The 25,291-nt window shown below is 43.0% G+C and overlaps 1 protein-coding gene and 1 long non-coding RNA gene across 2 annotated transcripts in view; both read left to right on the top strand.

Moving 5' to 3' along the window:
- Nucleotides 1-25,291, top strand: part of LOC309337183 — a 642,870-nt gene that overhangs the window by 382,630 nt on the left and 234,949 nt on the right. The gene's annotated exons all lie outside the window — the stretch shown is intronic.
- Nucleotides 1-25,291, top strand: part of CNTNAP5 (contactin associated protein family member 5) — a 305,914-nt gene that overhangs the window by 54,965 nt on the left and 225,658 nt on the right. The window contains exon 2 of the mRNA XM_081852594.1: nucleotides 18,713-18,823. Coding sequence (XP_081708720.1) covers nucleotides 18,713-18,823 — 111 coding nt within the window. The remainder of the gene's footprint in view (nucleotides 1-18,712; nucleotides 18,824-25,291) is intronic.

Raw genomic sequence — 25,291 nt, 5'->3', positions numbered from 1 at the left:
ACCTACCTGGACCCTGAGATCATCTTCTGAGGCCCTTCTTCATATGCCTCTTGCACTAGAGGTCTGGAGGGTGGCAACACAAGAACAGGCCTTTTCTACTATTGCCCCCCCCCCCTTTGTGGAACGCTCTCCTGGTGCATTCATTAAACACCATGAGGTGCCAGGCAAAAATGTTCCTCTTTAAGCAGGCCTCTTTAACCAGGCCTTAGGGCATTGGATGTCAATCAGCCATTTTAAGCATTGCGGGAGTGGGTGGGTTATTGGGTTGTTTTTGTTTTGATTTCTGTTTTTGAAGTGATTCTCAGCCTTGTGTCCCTAGATGTGGCTGGACCACAATTCCCATTGAACATACTGCCTGGGCAAGATGAGGGATGTTATCCAAAAGCACCTATGGGCTCAAGCTTGGGGAAAACAGCTCTACATTGTCATTTCAGTCCCCATTTGACATTCCAGAGGAAGCTCACAGAATCATAGGACCAGAAGGTATCCTCTATATGAGAGAGATGCACCTTCAAGTATCTGGCTCCTATAGTACATAAACACCTTGAATTTCCTCAAAAGCAAATTGGCAACAGTGCAATGCTTTCAGCATAAATGCCATGTTTCCAGTAGACTGTGCCATGCAGGGAGCTTCCCATCATATCTTGCACCAGCTGCAGCTTTGGGACAATGTTCAAGGGCAGCCTCACATAGATTATATTACTTGTGATCCAATTTTGAGATTACCGGTGCATGGGTTACTGTAGCCAAACTATCACTGCACAAGAACAGTCACAGCTGATGAACCGGCCAAAGCTAATCAACACACTCCTAAACATGGGGGCCACCTGTGCCCTCAGTGACAATAATGGATCCAGGAGCACTCCTGGATTATGCACCTGGTCTTTCAGAGGGAGAGTGTCTTTTTTGGAATAGCTAACCTCCTGCTCACAGGGTCCCCAACTTGTTAGGATTAAGTCTCAGCTTATTGGCCCTTGTCCAGTCCACCACCATGTCCAAGCACTAGTCCATGTTCTCCACAGAGACTATAGAGTTGGGTGTCATTGGCATACCTCACTTTAAATTGCTTAATGACTACTTCCAGTGGCTTCATATAGATGTTCAATGGCATCAGGACAAGAGGTACTTTTGAATCACCTTACAACATAAATACTCTGGGGCTGAGGTGTAGACCCCCAGTGTTAATTTCTGAAAACAGTCCACGAGGTAAGAGTGAACCCAGCATAACACAGTGCCTTCCACTCTCAACCTATAGCCAGATATCATGGTTGAAGGCATGGGAAGTATGGAGTATTAATTGGCCATACTCCTATGGCCTTCTTTTGATGAAGGCCATCCATCACAGCAGCCAAGAGCAATTCGCTGCCCAAACCTCCTCTGAACCCAGAATGGAATGGGTTCAGGTGATCAGTTTTCTCCAAGCGCACATGGTTTCCTTTTTAGTTGTTCCATTGTGGAGTGATCTGTCTAGGCACACCAGTGGCTGACCCATATGTCCCAACCAATAGATATTCATCAATCTCTCCATATGCAATGTACATTGCACAGAAGAAGAAGAAGAAGAAGAAGAAGAAGAAGAAGAAGAAGAAGAAGAAGAAGAAAGTTACTTTTAGCTTACATGAGGGACTGTTCTCCTTGGCAGGACAGGAGGCTGGGAGATCTGTAGCATGCTACCCCAGGCAGATGTTAGTTTTCTTTTTCCTGTTTGCCAAACACCACAGAGTTCTGGCAATGAATCTCATTAGAACCTTTTCTAGGTTCCTTTGATCAACAGGGCCATCGCAGATAGCGACTCTCTTCACCATAAAGGGGTGTCACTATATCCTTCAGAATGTTGTGCATGGCTTTCAACCATGTGACTCTATTAAAAGTTAATATGCATTTTCTGTGACAAGCCTCAAGGCAAGTGTGGGCTCTTTGATCTTTAAAAGGCTTTGCCAAGCCAGGGAATATGTTTGAATAGTATACTTATTCGTGCAAACATTTGCAGGTAATTAGATTTTGAGTCTCAAGGCTTCAGGAGTTTGCAGGAATGATTCACATTTCAAAGAGCTCAAAATAAATACCAGCTCTAGGTGCATCTCCAGAGATTTGGGAGTGCATGAACCAAAAGATTAATGACTCACACCAGGCTTTGTTAATTGTTTAACTGAGGAAAGGAGTCCTGTATGGGGTCATGTTTTAAAATGGGACACGGGCTAATGGATAAACCTTGGGGAACACGAGAAAACAAGTTCAAAGGGGTTTGAGATTAAACAAAATTATATGCCTCCCATGTTGAGTAGATGCTAACATTGAATTCTGTTCTTTGTTATTTTAACTTAATATGCACTGATAAATATATAGCATTATAATTATGTATGTGACATTTGATTTAGTAACTCACTGTGGAGGGAGGGGAAGAAATCTGTCTATACAATATGTTGACAAGCAATTAGGAAGGAAGGCTAAGCTGTCGGTTTGTCATCTCTCAAAATAAATTAATCAAATTAGTCCCCAAGTTATTCTAAATTTAGCTCCTGTGGTTGGAAATGACATCAGCTCCCACATTATACTGAACAAATACCATTTTCTATAACACTGAAAGATGGCGATTATGATTTTCTTGCATGTTTGTGTGTGTGCACGCATGCAAACACTCCAAAGTTCCCAAAGTGGTTCAAAAGTCAATCCCTCTTCCCTGGGATTTCTGGGAAATGTAGCTTTGTGAGGGGAATTGGGGTGCCCTAATAACTCTCTGTGCCCTTTGCAAACTACAGCTCCCAGGATCCTTTGGGGGAAGCCATGACAGTTGTATGATGTGGTATGATGCAGTTTTAAATGTATAATGCAGACAGGTCCTATCTGACGCAAGGAGCCTGCATCATCTTATGTACACTGATATACCATATATCATGCAAGGAACCTGCAAGCGTATAGGATGTTTCCTGCTTCAGACAATTGCCATTCAACTCATAGAGGATGACAAAGTATGATGGATGGAATAGTGTCCCCAAGTGCCTGCCTTACGTATGGAATTTCTCAATTAGGAACTGGGTGCCTATCTTGTCCCAAATCCAAATTTTAGGTGGAATTTGATGTCAAGCTTAGCATCTCAGGTGTTTTATTCAGTTATATGAACCTGCAGTGAGTGTACTACCTTGTGACAGGAAAATACCATTCCAAGAATATGTCCTGAAAACATAGCTTTAGTGATAGTCTTCACATAAAAGGCCACTAACATATTCCAGCTTCTTGTTCAATTTGGAGGAAATGTAAGAGATAATAAAAGTCAATGAACTGTGATGATTCATCGTGTGCCTGTCTACAGACATGCCAGACATTCAGATGACCAATATATTTCCAATAATTATAGATTAGTGAGAATTCCCTTGCTTCAGGGTTTCTCTAGAACACGGCTATGAAATTGCAAATGGCATTTCAGTGAAATTGAACGCAGAATAAAATAAGTGGTTTGTGGTTTGCAGACTGTCTAATGTGTTATCTCAATTTACTTTGCCCTAGCATAAAGAGATTGTACTTACTGCCGATCCCTTTTTTACTTATCGCCTGCTTTGGGGTCAATTTTCCTGCTTCCTGTGGTATGAACAGTATGAATATGGATGAGGAAAGCCCAGAGGTTGCTGTGAACAATTGTTTGCACATGTTCTTCACAGTATTTGCTTAGCACTTGCTGTTGAACAACCTAACATTGTGTGGGGGGCGGTATTTTGTCGTAAGGTTGATCAGGCTGTGATCAGCAAGTTAAGAGTAAGTACATAATCTCTCCTATGACATGTATGGTACAGTTCTCTAGCCAATCAAATAACATGCATAAAGTGTGTATCTTTTGAAAAAGATACTACAGCTAAGTCTTCAGGAGTTTTTGAGTATGTTGTCAGCAATAATGCTGATGACACACAGCTTTATTTCTTTATATCTACAGGTGTGGCAGACTGTTGTCTTGCCTCAGTGATGGGCTGAACAAGAGCCAACAAACTGAAGCTTAATCCAGATAAGGCTGAGGCACTGTTAGTGGGTGGTTCTCTAGACTGGATGGATGGGAGATGGCCTGCTCTTGATGGGGTTACATTACACACCCTCTGAAGGAGCAGGCTTGGGGGTCCTTCTGGGTTCTTTGGTGTGGTTTGAGCCTCAGGTGGCCTCAGTGGCCCAGAGTGCCTTCCATCAGCTTTGGCTGGTGGCCCAGCTGTGCTCCTTTCTAGACAGGGATAGCCTAACTTCTGTTGTCTATGCTCTAGCAAGCTCTAGGATAGATTACTGCAAAATATTCTATGTTGCCTTGGAAGATGGTTTGGAAACTTCAGCTGATCAGAATTCAGCAGCCATGTTGCTCACAAGAGCAAGATGGTTTGAGCATGTTATACCAAACCTGGCCTGACTACACTGGCTGCCAATTAGTTTCCATGCCAAAGTCAAAGTGCTGGTTTTGACCTATAAAGCCTTAAATGGCTCAGGTCTTAGAGACCTCCTCTATCCATATGAACCAATCCAGACCTTGCATTAGTCATCTAAGGCCCTCCTTTGTGTTCCTCCTCCATGAGAGATCCAGAGAGTGGCAACTTTGCTATGGCTCCCCTCTTGTGAAATGCTCTCCCCAGAGAAGCAGCAGAGAGGCTGTACAGTGGGGGATATGAATGTTAAATAGAAAGAAAAGGCAAGCACACCATCTTCAACCACCTCACAATGACTAGGTAACCCTCAAACTAGAAGGGAAAAGAAAAAAGGTCTTTCACAAATGGGAAATAGAAAGGCAGATTTCAGTACAGCTCTTGTACGAAGTATTCACATCCCACAGCCTCACAACCCTCCAGGTTGTGTCAGTTACATGCCCTAGCTGCAAAGCCTAGAAGCTAAGAATAATACCACATGTCTCTCTCCTTATCACCTACAGAGGAGAACAAGAGCTCCACTGCAATTGAAATCTTGTGCTTCCATGACAAGATCCAAAGCCCTATTGGGTGCTGTTACAGGTCATTGGATTCTGTGTTAAAGTAATCAATACTGTTAGGAGCTTGCTGCCATTACATTGTTGACAAGCACTGGCAATCCTAAAGGAATATATTTGCAAGTGTTTAAAATGTAATCTAAAGGGAGATGTGTCAATAGGCAAGATCACACCAAGCCAACACAAATTAGTCTGCTATAATAACAGACTTCCACAGCAGCTTCTAAAAAGTGACACCATGACAGATAAAAAGAGCACTGCCCCGGGGAAGCAACTTCCAGGCAATATTCACACACACACACACACACACACACACACACACACACACACAGTGCTTTTTTATTTAAAAATGTTAAGGGGTACTCTCATTTTGACTCAAGAAAATCACCATTTTATAGTTCAAATTGGGAAAAATAAATATAGTAAATGGGCAAAAGTACAAAGATTCACAAAATGTTTAAGGGTATGCGTACCCCTGCGTCCCCCCCCGAAAAAAGCAGTGTGTGTGTGTGTGTGCGTATCCATCCAACATCAAAGCAATGTTACCCTTGCTTAACAATGGAAACCTTAACTTCCAGCCTGTCTCCTTATCTAAAGTATTCACTTGCATACTACAGCCTCCTTTTTTTCAGAGGGGAAAATGGATTTTTCCCTTAAGAAGTGCAATTTTTTGTTTGAGGTTACTGAGACATGAAATGATTACTTATCATCCCATGAAATGACATTACATTTTAAATGCAATGGTACATGGGCACTTACTACTGCCTTCATCTCTGCTAATCCGCACTCAGTCTGCAAATTCAACAGCCTCTCTCAGCCCTATGGAAAGCAGTCAAGCTCCATCCGAATTATAATTGCTTTTTAGTGTGCCTTTTCTGCATGTTACTTGGTTTGAAAAGATTCCTTTCCATATATATATATATATATATATATGAAATAGGAAGCACCACTCAGTTTGTGCCTCTTCTATTTTTAATCGTCTGCAGTCATAATGTGAAGGATTGAGTGAAGAAGCAGAGAAAGATGAAAGCGGAGCTCATCTGACCATGATGAATTTGAAAATTCAGCATGCGGTTCAAACTTTATTGATGTTTTAAAATTACTCCTCATAACGCATGGACATGTCTATGGAATACTTATGCCATTTTATGTCTTTATCACGATTTCCAATGCTTGCTTTAGAGTTGAGGGTTGCAGATTTACAGTGTGCAAAAAATAGATTTAGCAAGGAAAGGATGAAAGATTGATACCCAGCCAGACAGTTGCCTCCTTGGATTTCAGTCTGTCTAATGATTAGATATATGAATGGAAGAAAATGTCATTACAGCATGGTCTGTGGGGAAACGCAGGAATAATAGAGTGGTCAGGACTAATAGAGTGATCATGGAAGCAAGACATGTTTTGGTTGAGAAGGTTATACTTATAGTCCTTATATTAAACCTAGCTGCGGTGTCTGAGTACTGTACACAAGCACTGACCATTAGCTATTTTAATCCCAACCTGAGGACAGATGGTCCTTTTTCTGGTGGAAGGTATGTGTAAGGTTTCATTTGGACATTGCCATAAGAACATAAACATTGGAAGTTGCCTCATACCAGTTCAAACCATGAACTCTCCAGGCTTTCATACCTAAGTTTTTCCCCTCTCACCCTAGAGACGCCACAGATCAAGGCTTGGTCAATTCTTTTGCTTGCAGAATGTGTGTTGTCCTGCTAAGCTATGGCTCTTGCCTTAAACAGGGTGCACTTGGCACTCACACATCCTATTTATCCCAACTTTTTTCACATCTAACCATGTTTAGATGTGACTTCCAGCTTGACACCTCAAATGACATGCTAAGCAGAGAGAATTCATCCATTGGCTTGTTTTTGTTTTCTTCACTTTGTTGGCTGGATTCTTCCCTAGCTCCCCTAGTATCAGAGCTGGCACTGTACAATTAAATAAAGGGACTAATGTAGCACTGACAGCTTGCTAATGGCATCTGGCGTAAGCATTCCAGTCTCAAAAAATGGCTTAATCTGGACAATATTTGATCCTTGGGCATACCAAATTTTTCCTAAAACCAAGCGGGGCTTCTCTCTCTTTCCCCTACTTGTATATGCAAACATTACTTCTCTGATTCTGCTATTTTCCAGTACAACAGATATGCATCAAGTTGTACAGGTTGTGCAGAAGTGGTGTGAGTTAGAGCTAATAGTCTGAAGCTATATGGTGCCAGGGACACGGGTGGTACTGTGGGTTAAACCACAGAGCCTAGGACTTGACAATCAGAAGGTCGGCGGTTCGAATCCCCGCGACGGAGTGAGCTCCCATTGCTCGGTCCCTGCTCCTGCCAACCTAGCAGTTCGAAAGCACGACAAAGTGCAAGTAGATAAATAAGTACCACTGCGGCGGGAAGGTAAACGGCGTTTCTGTGCACTGCTCTGGTTCGCCAGAAGCGGCTTAGTCATGCTGGCCACATGACCCAGAAGCTGTACACTGGCTCCCTCGGCCAATAAAGTGAGATGAGCACTGCAACCCCAGAGTCGGTCACGACTGGACCTAATGGTCAGGGGTCCCTTTACCCTTTACCTATAGGGTGCCAACCAAAGGCAGTTAGGGCCTGCTTCAGCACTGTGCAAAGGGAGAACATGTGATCTTGTCCTGATGATGGCACCAATCTGCCTTCCTGGTATTCTGCCTCTGGTGCTTCCTGTCCAGACCCCACAGAAGCTGCCACACAGCACTGCTGGTCATAATTCAAAGAATTGCTGAAGTCAGAAGGAATGCTATCTAGTTCTGCCCAAGGTTACAGGCACAGAGTTTTAATTCACCAAACACTGATGCAGTTGCAACTTTAGCAGAATCTTTATATTTATAAAAAACAAAACAAAAAAACCCTATACCACTAACATTAAGAAAAAGTCGTAGTGATCAACAGCATAAAATCAAAGATAAAACTGCATTCATAAAAGAAGAGCAAAAAGCATCACAAATCATTAAATGAGCTTAATATATCAACTTAGCTGGATCACTAATCAGTGAAAGCTTGGGTGAACAGAGGACAGAGGAAGATGGTGCCTCAATGCCAATATTGTATGTGTTTGCCTGATGTTCATTAGGAGTGCCTTCCAAAGAACAGGCAGTGCCACGCTTAGTGGGCCCTCATCTCAGTAGACATATGACAAGCATACAGCAGTAGTACGAATGGCTCTCCCAAGGTGTTCCTGGAGGTAACCTGGTTCCAAGGAGTTCAGAGCATTATATGTCAATGACCTTAAACTTGGCCTGGTAGCATGACAGTAGGAGAATTATGGGACAACGTGTGCCAGTTTGACTGATGACAACTGCTGACTTGATTTTACCAGGGCCCATCCAAAAACACGTGATGCAAGAACTTTGCTGAATCTAACTAGATCTGGATCTGTCCAGGGTCAGAGTGGGAAACTCCTTATAACAGTAGAACTCCATAATGGAAGACAAGTATAGTGTGTGTGTGTGTGTGTGCTTCCTTTGACTGGATGTTTTAGGAGAGGCTGAGAGGAGGCTGAGGAGTTTGGATTCATGCTGCCCGAAGGCACTGCTCAGTGTGTAATTTGGAGAATGTCAGAATCTTTCATAATGCAAAGATCATTGATGGCAGCAAAAAAGATCCTGTTACAGACAGAAACTAAATCCAAGTTTCCTTTTCTGTCTTGAAAAACCAGGGACGTTTCCTTCCTCTCTGTGACAAGGGCTGTCATGTGTTTCTAAGACTGAGTCACTTAGGTCCCTTGCCAGTTGCAGTCTGCTGCCATTGCTGTTCCATGAGAACTAAATGCTGCCAGGCTGTAATGAAGTCTCTTTCTTATGCAAAGATGGCCTGTGTTCTCTGCAGAGATGATGGCTGGCAAATGAGCTCCTAGATCACAGTCTCATTCAAGAGGGGTGCTGCACAATTGGCAGTGAGGTGTGCACATTCTGGGCCACTTCCAAATACCTTTTTCAATTATTTGAATGCGTTCTCCACTTCACTCATTTTGATATATATTCTGACTGAACAGAATGTTGTTACTTTCTGTCAGTATGGATGAACTGTGGGGCATGGGAAGAAATGGAAACTAGTTTCCAGGAGATAAAAAGAGAAGTATTTTATATAGGTGGAGACATAAATTCTGCAGTAAAAGTGTGCAATCCTGAAACCAGAAACCCACTCAAATCTTGCAGTTCTAACAAGCTATAAAAATCAGGAGAATTGGCAAGGATTTAGTAAGTATACATAGACTAAAACTGCAATGCTGTGAGGGCACTTGAAGGCAAGTGAACTCTACTGGGTTTACTCCCGCTGTCCCCGGACCTGATCTGCAGGCGGGCGGCGGGGAGAAGAGCGCTTCTCCCCGCTGTCTGCCCCGCAAGCTCCAGGGACAGCTGGGAGGCGCAGCGCGCCCTCCCGCTATCCCCGGACCTGATCTGCAGGCGGGCGGCGGGGAGAAAAGCGCTTCTCTCTGCTGCCAGCCCCGCAAGCTCCGGGGACAGCTGGGAGGCGCAGCGCGTCCTTCCGCTGTCCCCGGACCTGATCTGCAGGCGGGCGGTGGGGAGAAGAGCACTTCTCCCCGCTGCCTGCCCCACAAGCTCCGGGGACAGCTGGGAAGCGCAGCGTCCTCCCGCTGTCCCCGGACCTGATCTGCAGGCGGGCGGCGGGGAGAAGAGCGCTTCTCCCCGCTGCCGGCCCCACAAGCGCCTGGGGGGGAAATAATTTTTTTTCTTTATTTCCCCCCAAAAAAACTTGGTGCGTCCTATGGGGCGAAAAATACGGTAATTCCTTCCACAGATTGGGAAAGTGAGAAACTGTGAGAACTGCAATTGTCAGGTCCTCCCATTTCAATCAACCTCCTACCTAGTTTTCTGTTCTCCTCCTCCAACAGATATCCAGCCCAATGAGCCATCCTACTCTCGAGTAGGACCCTAGTAGAGACACATGCCCGACTGGCATGTTCTCTACCTCCTGGTCGATCATTCAGGAGCTTCAAAAGCTTTCTTCTGCCTGAACATCACAGCGACTGATGCCTTGGAGACGTCAGCACACTTAGGGATCTGCAGAGTTTTCGCAGTCCGCGTAACAGAACTCAGTAGCTCAGTATTTGGCTAATCTACTTTTATTTACATATAAAACACTTGGAGCACTCTTACTTAGCTCCTTCCTCTTTCTCATCAGGCAGCAAAGAGAAAGAACAATAGTCCCTCTTCACGGAACACAGTAACACAAACATCCTGTCTCCGTCACTTCCCACAGGAATGAAAACATACACCGTCATGTGATAGACAACAATCTCATGACTGCAATCATGGAGCAGGAATCTTAAAGCTCAGTCTTCATTGAGTTTGGTTTTTGTGAGGTGTGTGTGTGTGTGTGTCTCCACTTTAGGGTTACTAGGTTGTTTTTACTATTTTTGTGCTTCTACAAAGCTTGGGGTGCCTGCTCGTGCCTCCCTCTTGTGCATGGATGGCACCTTGGATTCCACAAGGATCCACACTAAGAAGATGAGTGCACTAATAGTATATATAAAAGATTGCAGGTAGTTGTAACAGCCATGAAATTTATGTTTGTGCTAATCAAATATACTATTGATTTTTGTCTAAAGTGAAATCTGAGGCATGTTTAAAAATCCTGTTTAGACAAAATAAAATGTGTAAGACTTTGGAGGGAAGTTAAAGTGGTTGCAATAAGATTAGTAAAATGTCTCAAAGATGTGTGGAGTCATACATCTCTAGCTGTTATTTAAATATCACTCACAATAAATGAGGACTTAAATGCTCTTCAGTGCATGAGAATTACTTCATGCAATCATCCTAGTTTGTATAAAAATGAAACCTTACTTGGAATATTTATTCCAACTCCCATTTATAATCTGTAGTTCCTACATGCTTCCCCCTTTTTTCTTTCATAAGTTTCAAACCATCATCTCTAGTCTGCAAGTGAATATATCCATCTCCTGATTTATCAATCCCTCATCCTGAGTGATGATCCATTATCTGACTATTATGCCTGATGCGAAGAACACTTCATCAATAAAAATAAGGCAAGCTTTTTAATTAGACTTTTTATTTTATTTTTTAGCTCTGCCAGGCTTGCTCATACATATGGATTGCACTTTTTGTGCATAATAAGAAAGCACAGACAAAAGAAGAGTACATGAGATGCTGTAGAAATAAGTGGGTCAGCTGAGTTACATTCATACGTCAAAGTCTAAAAGATATGAAGCTAATTCATACCAAGTCAGATTGTTGGTCCATCTAGCTCAATGTTGTCTCAATGTTGTTCAGGATACATAAGTACTTTTTAATGTAGTGCATAGATAACTGTGGAACTTGCTCCCATAGGAGGCAGCAATGGCCACCAACTTAGATGGCTTTAAAAGAGCATTAGATAAGTTTGTGGAAGAGAGGGCTATCGATGGCTACTGGCCATGATCCTATGCTCTGCCTCTGCAGCTGGTGGCACAAATGTGTCTGAATACCAGTTGCGCACCAAGACCCCATAACCACACAATTCCCTAGGGAGTGAAATAACCAGACAAGACAACAACATATAGATTTATGGGTTCAAATAAGCCACAACTTTATTGGTTATACAGTGGTACCTCGAGTTACAAACTCCTCGGGTTACAAACACTTTGGGTTACAGACTCCGCTAATCCGGAAGTAGTACCTCGGGTTAAGAACTTTGCCTCAGGATGAGAACAGAAATCGCACACTGGCAGCGTGGCGTCAGCAGGAGACCCCATTAGCTAAAGTGGTACCTGTTGATGGATCTCAACCATAACTCCTGCTACCAGCTGCCAAATCAGCGAATTCCAGGATGATGAACAGGAACAAAACTTGCTGATGAGTAACTTGATTTTAGTTAGCTTTATTATATACGACAGAGTACAGCTTTGTACAAGTTACTATATACACAGACGAGATTCACACTCTTACTCCAAACTCAACACTCCAACAACAAAACTGCTGTGTCATACTGCTTATAAGGAAGAACTTAGCCAATCACCACCTGTTGCTAGGCTTCCCTGTCTCCAAGCAGACTTTCTCACGTATTCTGTTTAACTTGGCTTCTTGTCATCCCACTAATTGTCTACTCCAAAAACTGCACAAATTCAATGTCTCAACAGTACCTCAGGTTAAGAACGGTTTCAGGTTAAGAACAAACCTCTGGAATGAATTAAGTTCATAACCAGAGGTACCACTGTTGATGAAAAAGGCTAGGGAGGAGAGACCAGACAGGCCACAATTTAGTCCCCCTGGGAGCAAGCCCAAGAGGTGCCCATTGGCCAGTTGGGCCTGCCCCACTCCCAAGGGAACCCTCACCCTAAACTTTCCAGTATTGGCCAATCACTAGCAGGCAGGCCATCCGACCCAGCCATTTGCTGGATCACGGGCGCAGCTGTGGCCTGGCCGCAACACCGTCTACCATTGAAGGTGAGCGGACTTAACAGGAAACCACAGGAGGGAATAGTGTTCTTGTGCTCAAGTGCTGCTTGATGGTTTCCCACAAACATCTGGTAGGCCACAGGATGCTGAACTAAATGGGCTATTGGCCTGATCCAGCAAACTCTTCCTATGTTCTTGCATACACAGAGGTCTCATCCACACTTACCTTTTGTGGCGTTTGCCCCTAGGATGTGTCAAGGAAAGGGTTAAAATGGGTGTGATGAGATTGGTCAGTGAGAATGCAAGGGGGGAGTAAAAGATAGAGTGGGAGGTTTTGAATAGACAGTTGAGGTTTGGGAGTTGGGAGTTGAGTTTTGTCAGTGGGGAGTTGAGGCTTGGGTGCTGAAGAAGAAAGAGGGTGGAATACGCAGTGGGTTGGTTGAGCTGTATTGTGAGAGAGTGAGAGGAATTGTTAGGGAGTTACATAGCTAGTTGGGATTAATTCAGTTTGAAGTTGTAGGAACTAAGTTTTAAGAAACTGACAAGAGAAAAATAAACCGAAACCATACGCTTATTCTTGCACTTAAAAATAAACTTGATTATTTGTTTATGTTAACAACTGTCTGGACTCCGTGTGTCCCAGTGAGAAGCGGGGTGGTGGCAGCGAAGAAAGCAACCACAGTGGTGGCACAGGGTCAATAGACCGTGAAACGTCCGGGGGCCCTGTGTGATCGCCACATCTTTGCTCTGCATTTCTAGGCAAAGCTCCTTTTCCCAACACAAACACACCCCACTTTCCCTGCAAAAAACCCACTCTCTACCACTGAATAGGAGCAAATGCAATCTTCAGAAATCCTGAAGTGCTGTTTGCTGTAAAGACTGGCTTTTCCTGGAGAAAGCAGTGTGGGGGACCCCAAAACCACTCAAACATGGAGCTTTAAAATGTGGACCTGTGCCTAGACAGCACAGGACAAAAGTTCAGTGTGAATGAGCCCTGACTTGCAGAGATACCTAGGGTTGCAAACAGGAGTATTTCCCAGCCCTATCTGGGAATGCCAGAATTTTGGACCCTTTGCATGTAAAACCTGTGCCTTGCCACTAAGCCATGACCATTCCCATCAGTAGAAGCCATTGCAAAGAAAGTTAACTAGTTAATAACTGAAGGTTTATTGCATTGCAGCAGGAAGAACAGAATGCTATTTATCAGTAAGTGCCTCCTGATTGCTCTACAAAGAGTACTAGGTCAGTTTCCAGCTGCAATGTATTATTTCTCTTGCTAGTAAATTCAAATTGCTGGTAGTGAAGGTAGGAAACCATTGATGCTAAAAGTGGGAGTTATCACACTCCTAAGTAATGTTGAAAGCATTGTAGAAAAATGCAACATTTATGTCTTTAAAACAAAGTGGGGCATTAAGCATGCAATGCTAAGAGGGATTTTATCTCACCTAAAATAAAATAAAAATATGAATCTTGCCTACTATATGGAAACAATTTACAGTTTCAATCAAAGCTATGCATGCCGCATGATCACAACATTATGTGCAAAATTTACTGGGATTTTAACAATGAATAAAATGATACATTGGAAGCCAGAATCCAGAAGAGTCAATAATGAAAGCCAGCTAGCTGCACTGTCTGTTTCTTCATCCATAGTGGCATCAATTTCCTTTATTTTTGCAGATTATATGGTGTTTGCTTCTGCTTCTCTTGGTTGTGATTGGTTCAGCACCCCTTTTTCATTAGTTAGTTGTCAATATTCATCTGACTTAAAGGGGAAACACTTTCTATCTAGGATTTTTAAGATTCTCTCATTAGAAATGAATCAATTTATTATTTGAGCCGTGTTCCATATTTACTTAAGGAATTTGAAGAATAGCCTACACAGTATTAAGGAGATGAGTCTTAATAAATGACAAAGGATAGGCTTCAAAGTCATGTATAAGTTGCAAAAATCATGACTCCAGAATATTACCCGATCCCTTCAGAAGAATCATAGGATGTAAGCTCTTTATTCATGCTGGTGGGGAATTCACATACATTCCACTGCTGAGTTTCTGGGTCCTTGACAGTGAAAAATAATTGATTTCCTAGTTCTGACTACTTCATCGTGGAGAAACCAATTGTGACAACTGAGAAGCTGTGGTGGCAACTCACCAAAATAAGTATATTCTGAGAGCCAGCAAAGTGTACTAGATGACAGGCTGCACTGTGACCACCTTGGTTTGATTTTTCAATTATTGATTTATTACATTTAATTTCCCACCTTTCTTCCAATAAGATAAAGGCAGCACACATGGTTCACCCCCTCCTCATTTTAGCCTCATAACAACCCTGTGAGGTAGGGTGGGCTAAAAGAAAATGACTGGTCAAAGATAATCCAGTGAATGTCATGGCAATGTTAGGATTTCAACCTGGGTCTTTCAAGTCCTAGCCCAACATTCTAACTGCTACCCAGCTCTCTGCTTTGCTATGAATTCCTGAGGAGTACTGAAGCAGGTGTCTCTGTCTCTGACTGAACCCCTCCTTGAAATATAATACGGCCCACTTTCTAGCATTTTTGTAAAGATTACTGAGATAATGATTGTATTTTATGAATTTACAAGAACCTGGGATTCTCTTCTATTGCCCAAACAATGGAGTATTGAGGGTAGCTTTTTCAGCACCCAGGTGGTGAGCATTACAGCTGTGCTATGTCTTTGTAACGTATGTGTTTGGAAGAAAGGGTTGTAGCTTTGATGCTTGTGATTCCCCCCCCACCAGTCCCCACAGACTGATGCTCTGTAAAGACACATACACCAGATATTCGATCTAACATTTTGTTGTGAGGTCCATTCTAAGCTGAATATTTGCATTCTAAGCTGAATATTTCATAACTCATTCCCCTCAGGAATATGCCACTTTCTTTGAGATTAAGGATGTGCAGCACTTACTTCCTTGTGCTGGTGCTTAGGTAATCATAAATTTTAACAATCCCAGCATGTTTCTTTTCCCTAGAATAAACCTTTAAGTGAAACCATTTTGACTATTCACTGGTATTATTTTAAGTCCTTTCTTCTTATGCTTGAGTATGCTATTTGTGCAACATACCTATGTAAAGTCATGTAAGACAAATGCATGAACATGGGTCAAAAAAACACTTTATGTGGGGATGCCCTATCTGCAACTAGTGTAGAATGCAGTGGCCAGATTGCTTACAGAAGCAGGGTAGTGGCAACATGTTACTTCTTTGTTGAGAGAACTGCACTCCTTGCTGATTTGAGGTAGACCATTTTTCAGATTCTTGTGTTAATCCACAAAGCCCAAAGCAACTTGGGCCCAAAGTATTTCAATGACTTTTTGATTTCTTATGCTTCACCTCACCCACTGAGATGGGGCACTTCTGGTCCCCTCATTTCCCTCAAGTTCAGTCACCTTTCACCAGGAACTGAACCTTGAGTGTGGCAGGCCATGCGCTGTGAAATTCCTTGCCAATAGAAGTCAGCTAGCAGTCACCCCTGCTTTCTTTGCAGAACTGTACTTTTGAAACAGTCCTTTGGAACTTTTTCTTTTTGCTATCCAGTTTTATTGAGAAGGTATTCATGTTCCCTCCCTCCCCCATCAAATTCTCCCCACCCCCACCCCTATTCAACTCCCACTCCCCTCATACTAACCCCTTAGAACAGGGGTGGGAGGCAGCAGAAGCAGCAATTCCCTAAGCTGGCCAGGGAGGCGGAATTTGACCACTAGTTGTTCTAACCGGTCTGAGGTTCTGGATCCTGAGGCATGGGCCCCCAAGCTGGCCGGCAGAGGAGCCAGTAGAGCTTGGGGTTTGGTGCAGCCTATTTTGGTTATCCCATGGTTTGTCTGGGCTGCTTATCCACTGCCCCTTAACACACTGTTGTTCACAGCACCACTTGTCTGTGGCTAAGAGAACTGCAGTGTGATGACATAGTTACATTTTTATTATAGATATAGAGGGATGTATTATGCTTTCATGTTGTGCAGCACTTTGTTAAATTTTCTATGAAAGTGTGATTTATAAATATTTAAATAAATAAAATCAAAACAAGTATTTATTAGATTCTGGGAGTGTACCAGTTTAGCAAATGAAGTTGAAAGTATTTATTTAAACACACACACACACACACACACACACACACAAAACCCCCCAAAGAGGTGGGCTCATATTTTGTTAGCAAGGGACCAGCACCAGCAGAAGGAGACATTTCCAAAATGTTCAAAGGAGAAGACTTACTAGGCAGGGAAGACTCTATTTATGCTGAGCACCAGTTTTACAGGCTTGTCAGTGTGCAGGGCACCATCTTGGAGGGGGTGAGGACAATGCTGAATAAGTTGTAATAGTAAAAGCTGCTGTATTCCTTGAAACATATGCTGTGGTTATAAATGTTAGAACTGCAAGTGAATTCAAATTCTAGAAGTAAGATAAAGAATGCCACTTTTGAGCATCTGACATCTTTGTAAATTCTGGAACTAGCTTCTGGCATAATTTTGTGAAAGCCCATGCAAAGGGCTCATTTTGTAAGAATCACAGTAAGGGAAAGCTACTGTTGATTCACTGCCTTGAACCAGCCCCATTTCTCCTGCTTAAAGTGTCCTGGTTTTTCCAGGTTACTCATAGATGTGTGTGCAAAGGTCCAGCATTTATAATCTATTTATGGATTAGTGGTCTTCAGAGAGAAGGATTACCTTTTGGAAGATTGCTCAGCACAACTCAGGAGATCTATCCCTGGAAAAAAACACCCCAGTTACTCTGTTTTACATTTTAATTTAAAATATGCAGTGAATTAATGTTATTGTGAGAGCCTGAAGCTTTCCATTCCTTGACTCTCCTAACCTTAATGTAGCATTAACACATTTTAAAATGTATTTAGCCATATTTATAAGAGCTGGAAGATGCTTGTGAAGTCTGAGATTTTGCTAACCTGCAGGATTTCCCCACTAATTATATACTCAAGTTTCCCTCCAAGGGAGATTCAGTGAATATCTGTGGGTTTATGCTTGAGTGAAATTCACGGCTGTATATACTAACTAGGACAGTAGGCATGCAGTAGAATAGGAAATGAGCAAAGCATTTTTATTTTTTTGTCACTAGCTTCATTTGCATTTTGGGTTCAAAAGTATATGGAAATCTGTGGCTCAGTGAGGAGGATGTTTTTAGACCAAATTATCCAATATTCTCATTATCTTATAGGAGCAATAGAAATTTCATGGTTTAAGTCAATCATTAAGAAAAAACCCCCACACAACATGACTAACATTCTAAAATGCACACTCTCTACAAAATAAAATTAAATTATTTGGTTCTTGATGCATATTTGGGCCTCATATACTGTGGAGAAGACCTGTACAACTTGTGGCATACACTAATTAAGTCTGAAAGAGTTTCTCTCTTTGCCATCTTAAAACAAGGACTTAGCACTGGGCTCGTCCTGAGAAAGAGTTTTGCCCAACTCAGAATCTTGCATATGAATTATGAAGACTGGTTGGAGGCCTAATATAAACATTATTTTGCTGTGAATTCTGTCCTCTTCTTTACCTGTCCTTACTTATGCAGTGAGGCAGCTGTCTGTAGACGCTTCAGCAGATGTGCTTCTGAAGAGGTTGTGAGTGCTGGAACAAGACTTGCAGAAGGCTCCATCCACTTGGAAAGGCATGCCATGCTATTTGGCATAGTATACTCATCCTGGTTGCACAAAGTGGTGCCCAGCCTTCCAGACACAGCATTGTGGATACAGTGTTTTGAATTGAAACCACTTGCTAAAATGGAGCCTTTTCCCTCCATTCTAACAAGCCACTCCAACGAAAAACTGCTCTGTGCTGATGGAGTAAGTCTCTTTGAAGGCACACTCCTATCTTCAATTTGCTGATTGGCACTGGGACTGCACCTTCAAATAAAGCTGCAGCAAGTTCTCTTCAGTTGAACTTCGGCAGATGTCAATCACCCGATGTCATTATGACTGCCAAAGTTAACCTGTCAAAGTTAACCTGTGGAGGGTGGGAGAGGGAGGGATCCAGCCCACTGGCTAGATCCAATGCCTTACCCATGATACAACCTTCTGAAATAATTGCAAGCATCCAGGTTTGTACCAAGGGTGTGGGGAGTGTCGATACAGCCCATCACTGGCTTTCATGAGCTACCACAAGAACTGTTGAAAGCTCATGTGAACAGCATAAAATATAAATGCAGCCTCTTTATGCTCTTATTCACAAATGTGTCATCAACAGCATCTTCTCTTCTAGGGGCAGCTCATTAATGGTGGCCAGACAGCTTTGCAAGGGAAAGAAAGAAAGAGACTGAAAGTGGGAGGGAAACCCTGATAGGCTAAAGGTGCACTACTTTTATATTTGATGCCTGCTATACTTTCTCTTGTTCTGTAGATAATTGTGAGGAGCCACTGGTATTCTCGTTACCTGCGACATCCTTTGACAGCTCCTCTGAGCTCTCCAGCAGTCACAGCCCCATCTTTGCAAAGCTCATCAGACGGGATGGTAAGATCACTGACAGTCATAATATTGCTGTGATGCATAATTCATTGGAGCTGCTCTGTGTAGAGCCTTCAGTCAGCCTGTGCAGAAGCCTCCCTTAATATTCCACAGGTAGCACGACTTCAAGGCAACTTAGGAAATTATAGTGGGAAGTGGCAGATGCTCATGCATGGAAGTGATCTGAACTCCTTTGCACTTCTTTGGAGGAAAGCATAGCATTTAGCAGTTATAGGAGAAGTCTGCTCCCTTTTAGCATTCAGTTGCACACAAGTGGGAGAAAAGGATAATCTGGGATTCCTAGAGCCTGGCCTAACATTCCCTCTGTGGGTTTCCTTCCCACACTGCCGCAGGTCAGCAACACAGGCACTTCCCTCCTGGGAGCTTCGCTAATGCTAGCAAGGAAGAGCCAAGTCTCAGACTTGTCCCACATGATTTAAGACCTGACATTGGTGAAGGAGTGCTAGAGACAGAGTAATATGAGAAAGAGATGTATTGCATCAGCTCTGATGCGACCGAAGCAACCTTAAGGATTCAGTCCACATTTCTAGGTGGCTGTGTAAAAGGACATCCTCAAAGCCATAGGGCTATTCCTGTTCATTTTTATTTTGAACTCCTCCAAAGTCATTCCTTTATTGGCCCTTTGCCTGGTGGAACTAAGCACCTTTGGCTTCTATATAACATTGCCATTAAATGCATGCTAAATATTAAAAATAAGAGTCGATTTTCAGGGCTTCAACATACAGCCAAAGATTGCTGCAGGTTGGCTGAAGACTATCTAGAGGCATTATGCCTGGATGGACACAGAGGAACTATTTGATGGAGCCTGGATATTGGAGTGACAACCTAAGCTCTAGGGAAATGAATTGAGTTGTGGTTCTGTGCTTATTTGATGGGAAAAGGGCCATCTTCTCTCAGCCAGTATCAGCTGAGTGTAATCCAACATTGGATTGCTCCAAGTCTGATTTCATGCTCTGCATTCACTTACCAGCTGGCAAGCATGTCAAAATAGTGATCCAGAGTATGGAGTGGCCACCCACACCTGCTCGCCCAGTTGCCATCCATGTTTTCTCTGTGCTTAGTGAGTTTGCAAAGCCCATGTTGTGACAAACCACAGCTAATTTTCTGGAACCTTAAGTTGTTTTTATTGATGCCCTAAATTATTTGTTATTTGACTTCACTGGGCCCATTAAGTAGATGCTCCCAGTAAGAGGCACACAATTTCCAGACATCACAAAATTGTTCCAAACCTGTTGCATATTTAGCTGGAGACAGCAGGCTGTCTTTTTCTTGTACTGGAAAGAGTCTGAGTTGATTCTGAACTGTAGCTGCAATCAGCAAATTGAAAGGTGCTGTAACAAACTGAGGCAACACTGCTATCTACAGGACTGCCTCACCCATGTATACCTCCTAGGCAACTGCACTTCTCAGATGGAACACTGCTGAAGGTACCACATGCCCCAGAGGCATGCTTAGTTTGTACTAGAAACCGGGTTTTCAGTTTTGCAGCTCCAGGCCTCTGGAATCAATTACTAACCCAAATTAAACACGCACATGGCATAATTGCATTTAGGTGCCCACTGAAGATATGTTTTGCTTAACAATCTTTTGCTTGAGATGTGACCCAATCATTAACAATACATCTGAATATGTTTTTTGTGTGTGGGTTTTTTTAAAAAAATAACTTGTACTTAATGTATATTCTTTCATGCTTATCTTGATATATAGATGGCTTCAGGCTGTGATTTTTAAACTTGTTGATAACAATAACTACAAAGAAGTCAAGTCTAGTACAGTGGTGCCTCGGGTTACATACGTTTCAGGTTACATACGCTTCAGGTTACAGACTCCACTAACCCAGAAATAGTACCTCGGGTTAAGTACTTTGCTTCAGGATGAGAACAGAAATTGTGCTCCGGCGGCAGCAGGAGGCCCCATTAGCTAAAGTGGTGCTTCAGATTAAGAATAGTTTCAGGTTAAGAACGGACCTCCGGAACGAATCAAGTATTTAACCTGAGGTACCACGGTAGTACTATAGGGATGCGGGTGGCGCTGTGGGTAAAACCTCAGCGGCTAGGACTTGCCAATCGTCAGGTTGGCGGTTCGAATCCCCGCGGTGGGGTGCGCTCCCGTTGCTCGGTCCCAGCACCTGCCAACCTAGCAGTTCGAAAGCACCCCCAGGTGCAAGTAGATAAATAGGGACCGCTTACTAGCGGGAAGGTAAACGGTGTTTCCGTGTGCTGCGCTGGCTCGCCAGATGCAGCTTGTCATGCTGGCCACGTGACCCGGAAGTGTCTGCGGACAGCGCTGGCCCCCGGCCTATAGAGAGAGATGAGCGCACAACCCTAGAGTCTGTCAAGACTGGCCCGTACGGGCAGGGGTACCTTTACCTTTACCTTTTACCACTGTAGTACTAACAGATAAAGTTTCCCATGACTGACATTTGCCATGTAGCTTTGATCTGCAATGGTCACATGATCAAGGTTCTCACTCTGTTCCTGCTTAGCTCAGATCAAAGTGGCCAGGAAGGCAAATTGCTCTTGGTTGTATTGTATGTTTCTATGCTATTTTATAGTGTTGGGTATGAAACACAATGACCTGCATTCATTTGCATGCCTCATCATCAGTTCTTTTGGGTGTCTTCCATATTCAGAGGCAGCATGCCACCAAGTACTAGGAGTGGGCATCGCCTCTGTGTGGGGTCCCCAGTCTGATTAGGTCCCACACTCTTTCTGTGCCAATACAGATCAATGTTTCTTATATAATATCTCTATGGTTCTTTGGATCCATAGGCTTTGCAAGAAGCAAGGCTGTTGAAAATATTACTTGTGGAACTCTGGATTGTGGTTTTTTTTTTTTTTTTTTGTTAATGTAAAAGTGGAGGATTTTTTTTAAAAAGTGTTAAAAGTCTCATTTAAGGTACTGTACTATAAAAATACCCACCTATGTTCCTCCACTTTAACTAAACAAAACATGGAGCTCTTCAGAACATCACAGGCAGCATTCAAGACAGCATCACATTGTTAAGCCTTTACAGGTCTCTGATAGGTTTATCAGAGGATGCAAACAATCATCTGGGGGTGGGGGGGAAGGCTGGTGGGAAGTCGCAAATATTTTATTTTAAAAATGCAAGAAAGAAAACATACCACTTGACCATCTCTGGAAGGGCATTCCACAACAGTGTCCCTAGTAATTCATAATAGTGTTGTTGAACAGCTTGGTGATCACTGGAAGACAATCTAATGAAGATTGTGGATGTTAAGGAGGGTGAAGGGCTCTGAGACCTCTGGTGCCACCTCAGTTCTCACACCATCTGTCAGATGTTAAACCAATGGATTCATGACTGAGCTTGCATCATGGGAATAAGGTTGCCTTGCTAAAGTCAGCCAGCGGTGTATTCCTATGCCAGCAGTTGAAATCTTGGAGGGCAGAAGACTCACACTGCCCTCCTTTCACCCTTGTCTGTAACTGTTGGGACAAACCAGTTCTATCACTGACTCACCTCCGTGGTTGTAGGCAAAGTTGCACAACATAGTGCAATGATTTGGAGCAAAAATGGTCAAGTTCCAAGCAGCAGATTTCATTCTGAGTTGGTCAACTTTCTAGAGACATGTCCTGCTCAGCACTACAAACATGAATTATAATGTCAAATTTCTGGATACTTGTAGCCATTTAGCAGCAGCCCAGAGAAAAACAGGAAAAGATTTAAGTAGAATGGTGTGTGTGTGTGTATGTATATGGGGGTGTGTGTGTGGATATTCATAAAGATAAATCAAGTCTGACCTACTTCTGGATTAGCAGAAAGTTTATTAGCCAAATTTGCACTGCCCCACACAACACAATATCAGCTTTTGAATAAATAATGAATGGTTGCATTTTAAGAAGTTTACAGACCTGAGTTGTTCAAGGAAATAATAATTAATACTCAGGGGAGTCTGCCTAAACAAGCCTCATTATGCTTCTGCAAGGGGTTTTCTTGTGCAGGTGGGCCTTTAATTTTTCTTTTTAAAATGGCATCCTTCCATGCTTATGAGGTGCAACAGGGGAGCTTCTGTGCAAGAAAACAAAAAGAAATAACAAAGTAAGAGAACAACTTAGAAGCCCAGCTCTATCTGCAGTTTCTCAGTAAATACCTTTGAATCGTCATCTTAATTTGCAGGTGTCAAACTTGGCTTAGTGCTACTGTGTTTTATTTGACTTTTGAAGATTGGCATTTTTAAAAGTCTCATTTTTTAAAAAAAATAAATTAAAAAGTATTCATAGCTGTTATTCAGAATGGGGAATTGTTGCTGCGACTTTAAAATTAAAAATTATATGTAAGATGCAAGCATTGAATGAAAAAGGAAATGTTTGGCTCAGATTTACTAAATATAATAGATTCAAATGAGAATAATCAGAAAATTAGGCAAGTTAACACCATTAATTTCCCAAATTTAATCATGATTTTCTCCTCACATGCAATATTTTCATTTTCACTCTTCAGAAGACCCCTACCTTCTCCTAGCACCCTAAATAGATGTTGTAATCCTGAGGCAGGTTACCCTTGGCATATGTGGCCCAAGGCCTAATTTGCTTCAACCAAATTTTCTCTGGCGTTTCTGTTTCTTCAATCTGACTCTTCCTGTCAAGCCTCATCCCTTTTGGTGGGTGAATATTAGCCACCACATTACACTTCAGTGGAGCCTGAAGGAAGTTTGGGCAGAGGAAGGCTGGACCATTTAAACAGCCTGGTGTGACAGCTGGGAGAGAGATGGCATATATCTCAGGAAGATGGTTTTGGAGGAATAAGGGAATCACTCAATGGACCGTGGAACTCCATGGAGCAAGGGAAGAAGCCTGGGATGCAGAAAGAAATTCACTGTAACCGCTGTGAAGACCAGGGAGATCCTTGAGCACAAATAGATGGCTGAGAGCAGAGCCTAGGAGACATGGGATGGGAGCATTAGGAACAGTGCATGGTGATCTTGAGGTTTCTCCTGCCTTAGTGTAGCTGCCAAGTGTCTTGATTTTCCAGGGACCATCCTAGAATTATGAAAGACATCCTGGCTGCTGATTTGATCTTGGAATGTCCCTATTTCCCCTGTCTGCGCCACCACAGCTGAGCTTGGAAGGAAGATGAGCCACTGCTTCTCCTCAACAATGACAACTGTGGCTGTAAGGCAGCATCCCATTGTCTCTCCATGGCTGCGTCTGTCAGCCTCCTTCCTTGGGCAGCTGATAGCAACTGCTGGAGAGTGGGAGAGGAGGAGGAGAGGCTGTGGCTGCCAAGGCCCAGGCCTGTGTGGCTTGCTGACTCAGAGAGAGAAGGCAGAGGGCAGGGCCAGTCATCCTGGGTGGGAAGAAAGGGGGAGAAAAGTGGTGTGCAAGAGTCTTGATTATTTATTTGTGCATCTGTGTCTAATCTTGCCCCTTAATGAAATTGATTTATTGGTGTGCATTTATCTTTTTTGTAAATCTATCAAAGAATAGAATAGAATAGAATAGAATAGAATAGAATAGAATAGAATAGAATAGAATAGAATGGAAGATTAATGGGTTTTCTCAGGACAGTGGAAGGCATGTGTGCTGTGTCCTGTTGGTATAGTGGTGGCAGCAATTGCCCTTCTTCTGACAGGAAATGCTTAGGAGGGGGTGTACAAAAGTGGGGGGTTGAGGAGGGTCAGTTGAAGGGAAGAAATGAGAAATGTCTCTGTTTTCATCCAAGGAATGGGATAAAATAATCTCTGGCAGAATGACTGCACCCTTGGCTGAGCTCCTATTTCCATGCCACCTGCCAGTCATGGCTCAAGGCTATGTAGAGCTGCTGGTGGATCACTTTCTCTTCTGGTTCAAGTATGGTAGCTACTGGGCTTCAGCAAAAGAGATGTGGCTGCTGCCTGGCCAGACATTCCATGGATGCTGGCATTTGGCCCGGTGGCAGCTGGAGCACTAGATGAGGTAGCAGCCACCCACAGACTGAAGGAGTGAGCCCTAGTGTAAGCCTTCAGCAAGTCTTGCCAAGCCAAAACTCATGGCATGAGACTTAGTGAAGGTTTATTATATTTCAACCCAAGCTTGGTGAAGCTGCATGAGACTTGGAGCAATTTAGCGGCAGCAGCTGCTGTTAAGTAGAGGCTGCCAGCAAAGTGGCCCCTGTCTTAGTTGGCAAAAAGGATTGAGTCAACCTTGTATCCATCTCTGCTATAGTCTATCTAATTCTTGATTGTTTGTTTATTTATTTATTTTTGTGGTGGGGAGAAGTGTACATATTAATTTCAGAGTTGATTTCAATCTGCTCTATTATTATTTGGCGTTTGGATTAGGAAAGGAGATGGAAGTAAGACTGCCATTGTCATAATGCTTTTATAAAAAGATCTATGATGGGGTTACATTTGGAGCAATGTGTGCTCAGTGATCCATGTTAGAAATGGCGTCCTGTGTTGTGGTCCTGTGCCAGATACCATAGGGAAAGTGGCAAGGTTGCCGGGTGAGAAA

Source organism: Podarcis erhardii, assembly GCF_964252035.2.
Source record: "Podarcis erhardii genome assembly, chromosome: 1".
NCBI classification, from domain to species: Eukaryota; Metazoa; Chordata; class Lepidosauria; order Squamata; family Lacertidae; genus Podarcis; species Podarcis erhardii.
This window is presented reverse-complemented; position numbering and strand designations above follow the sequence as displayed.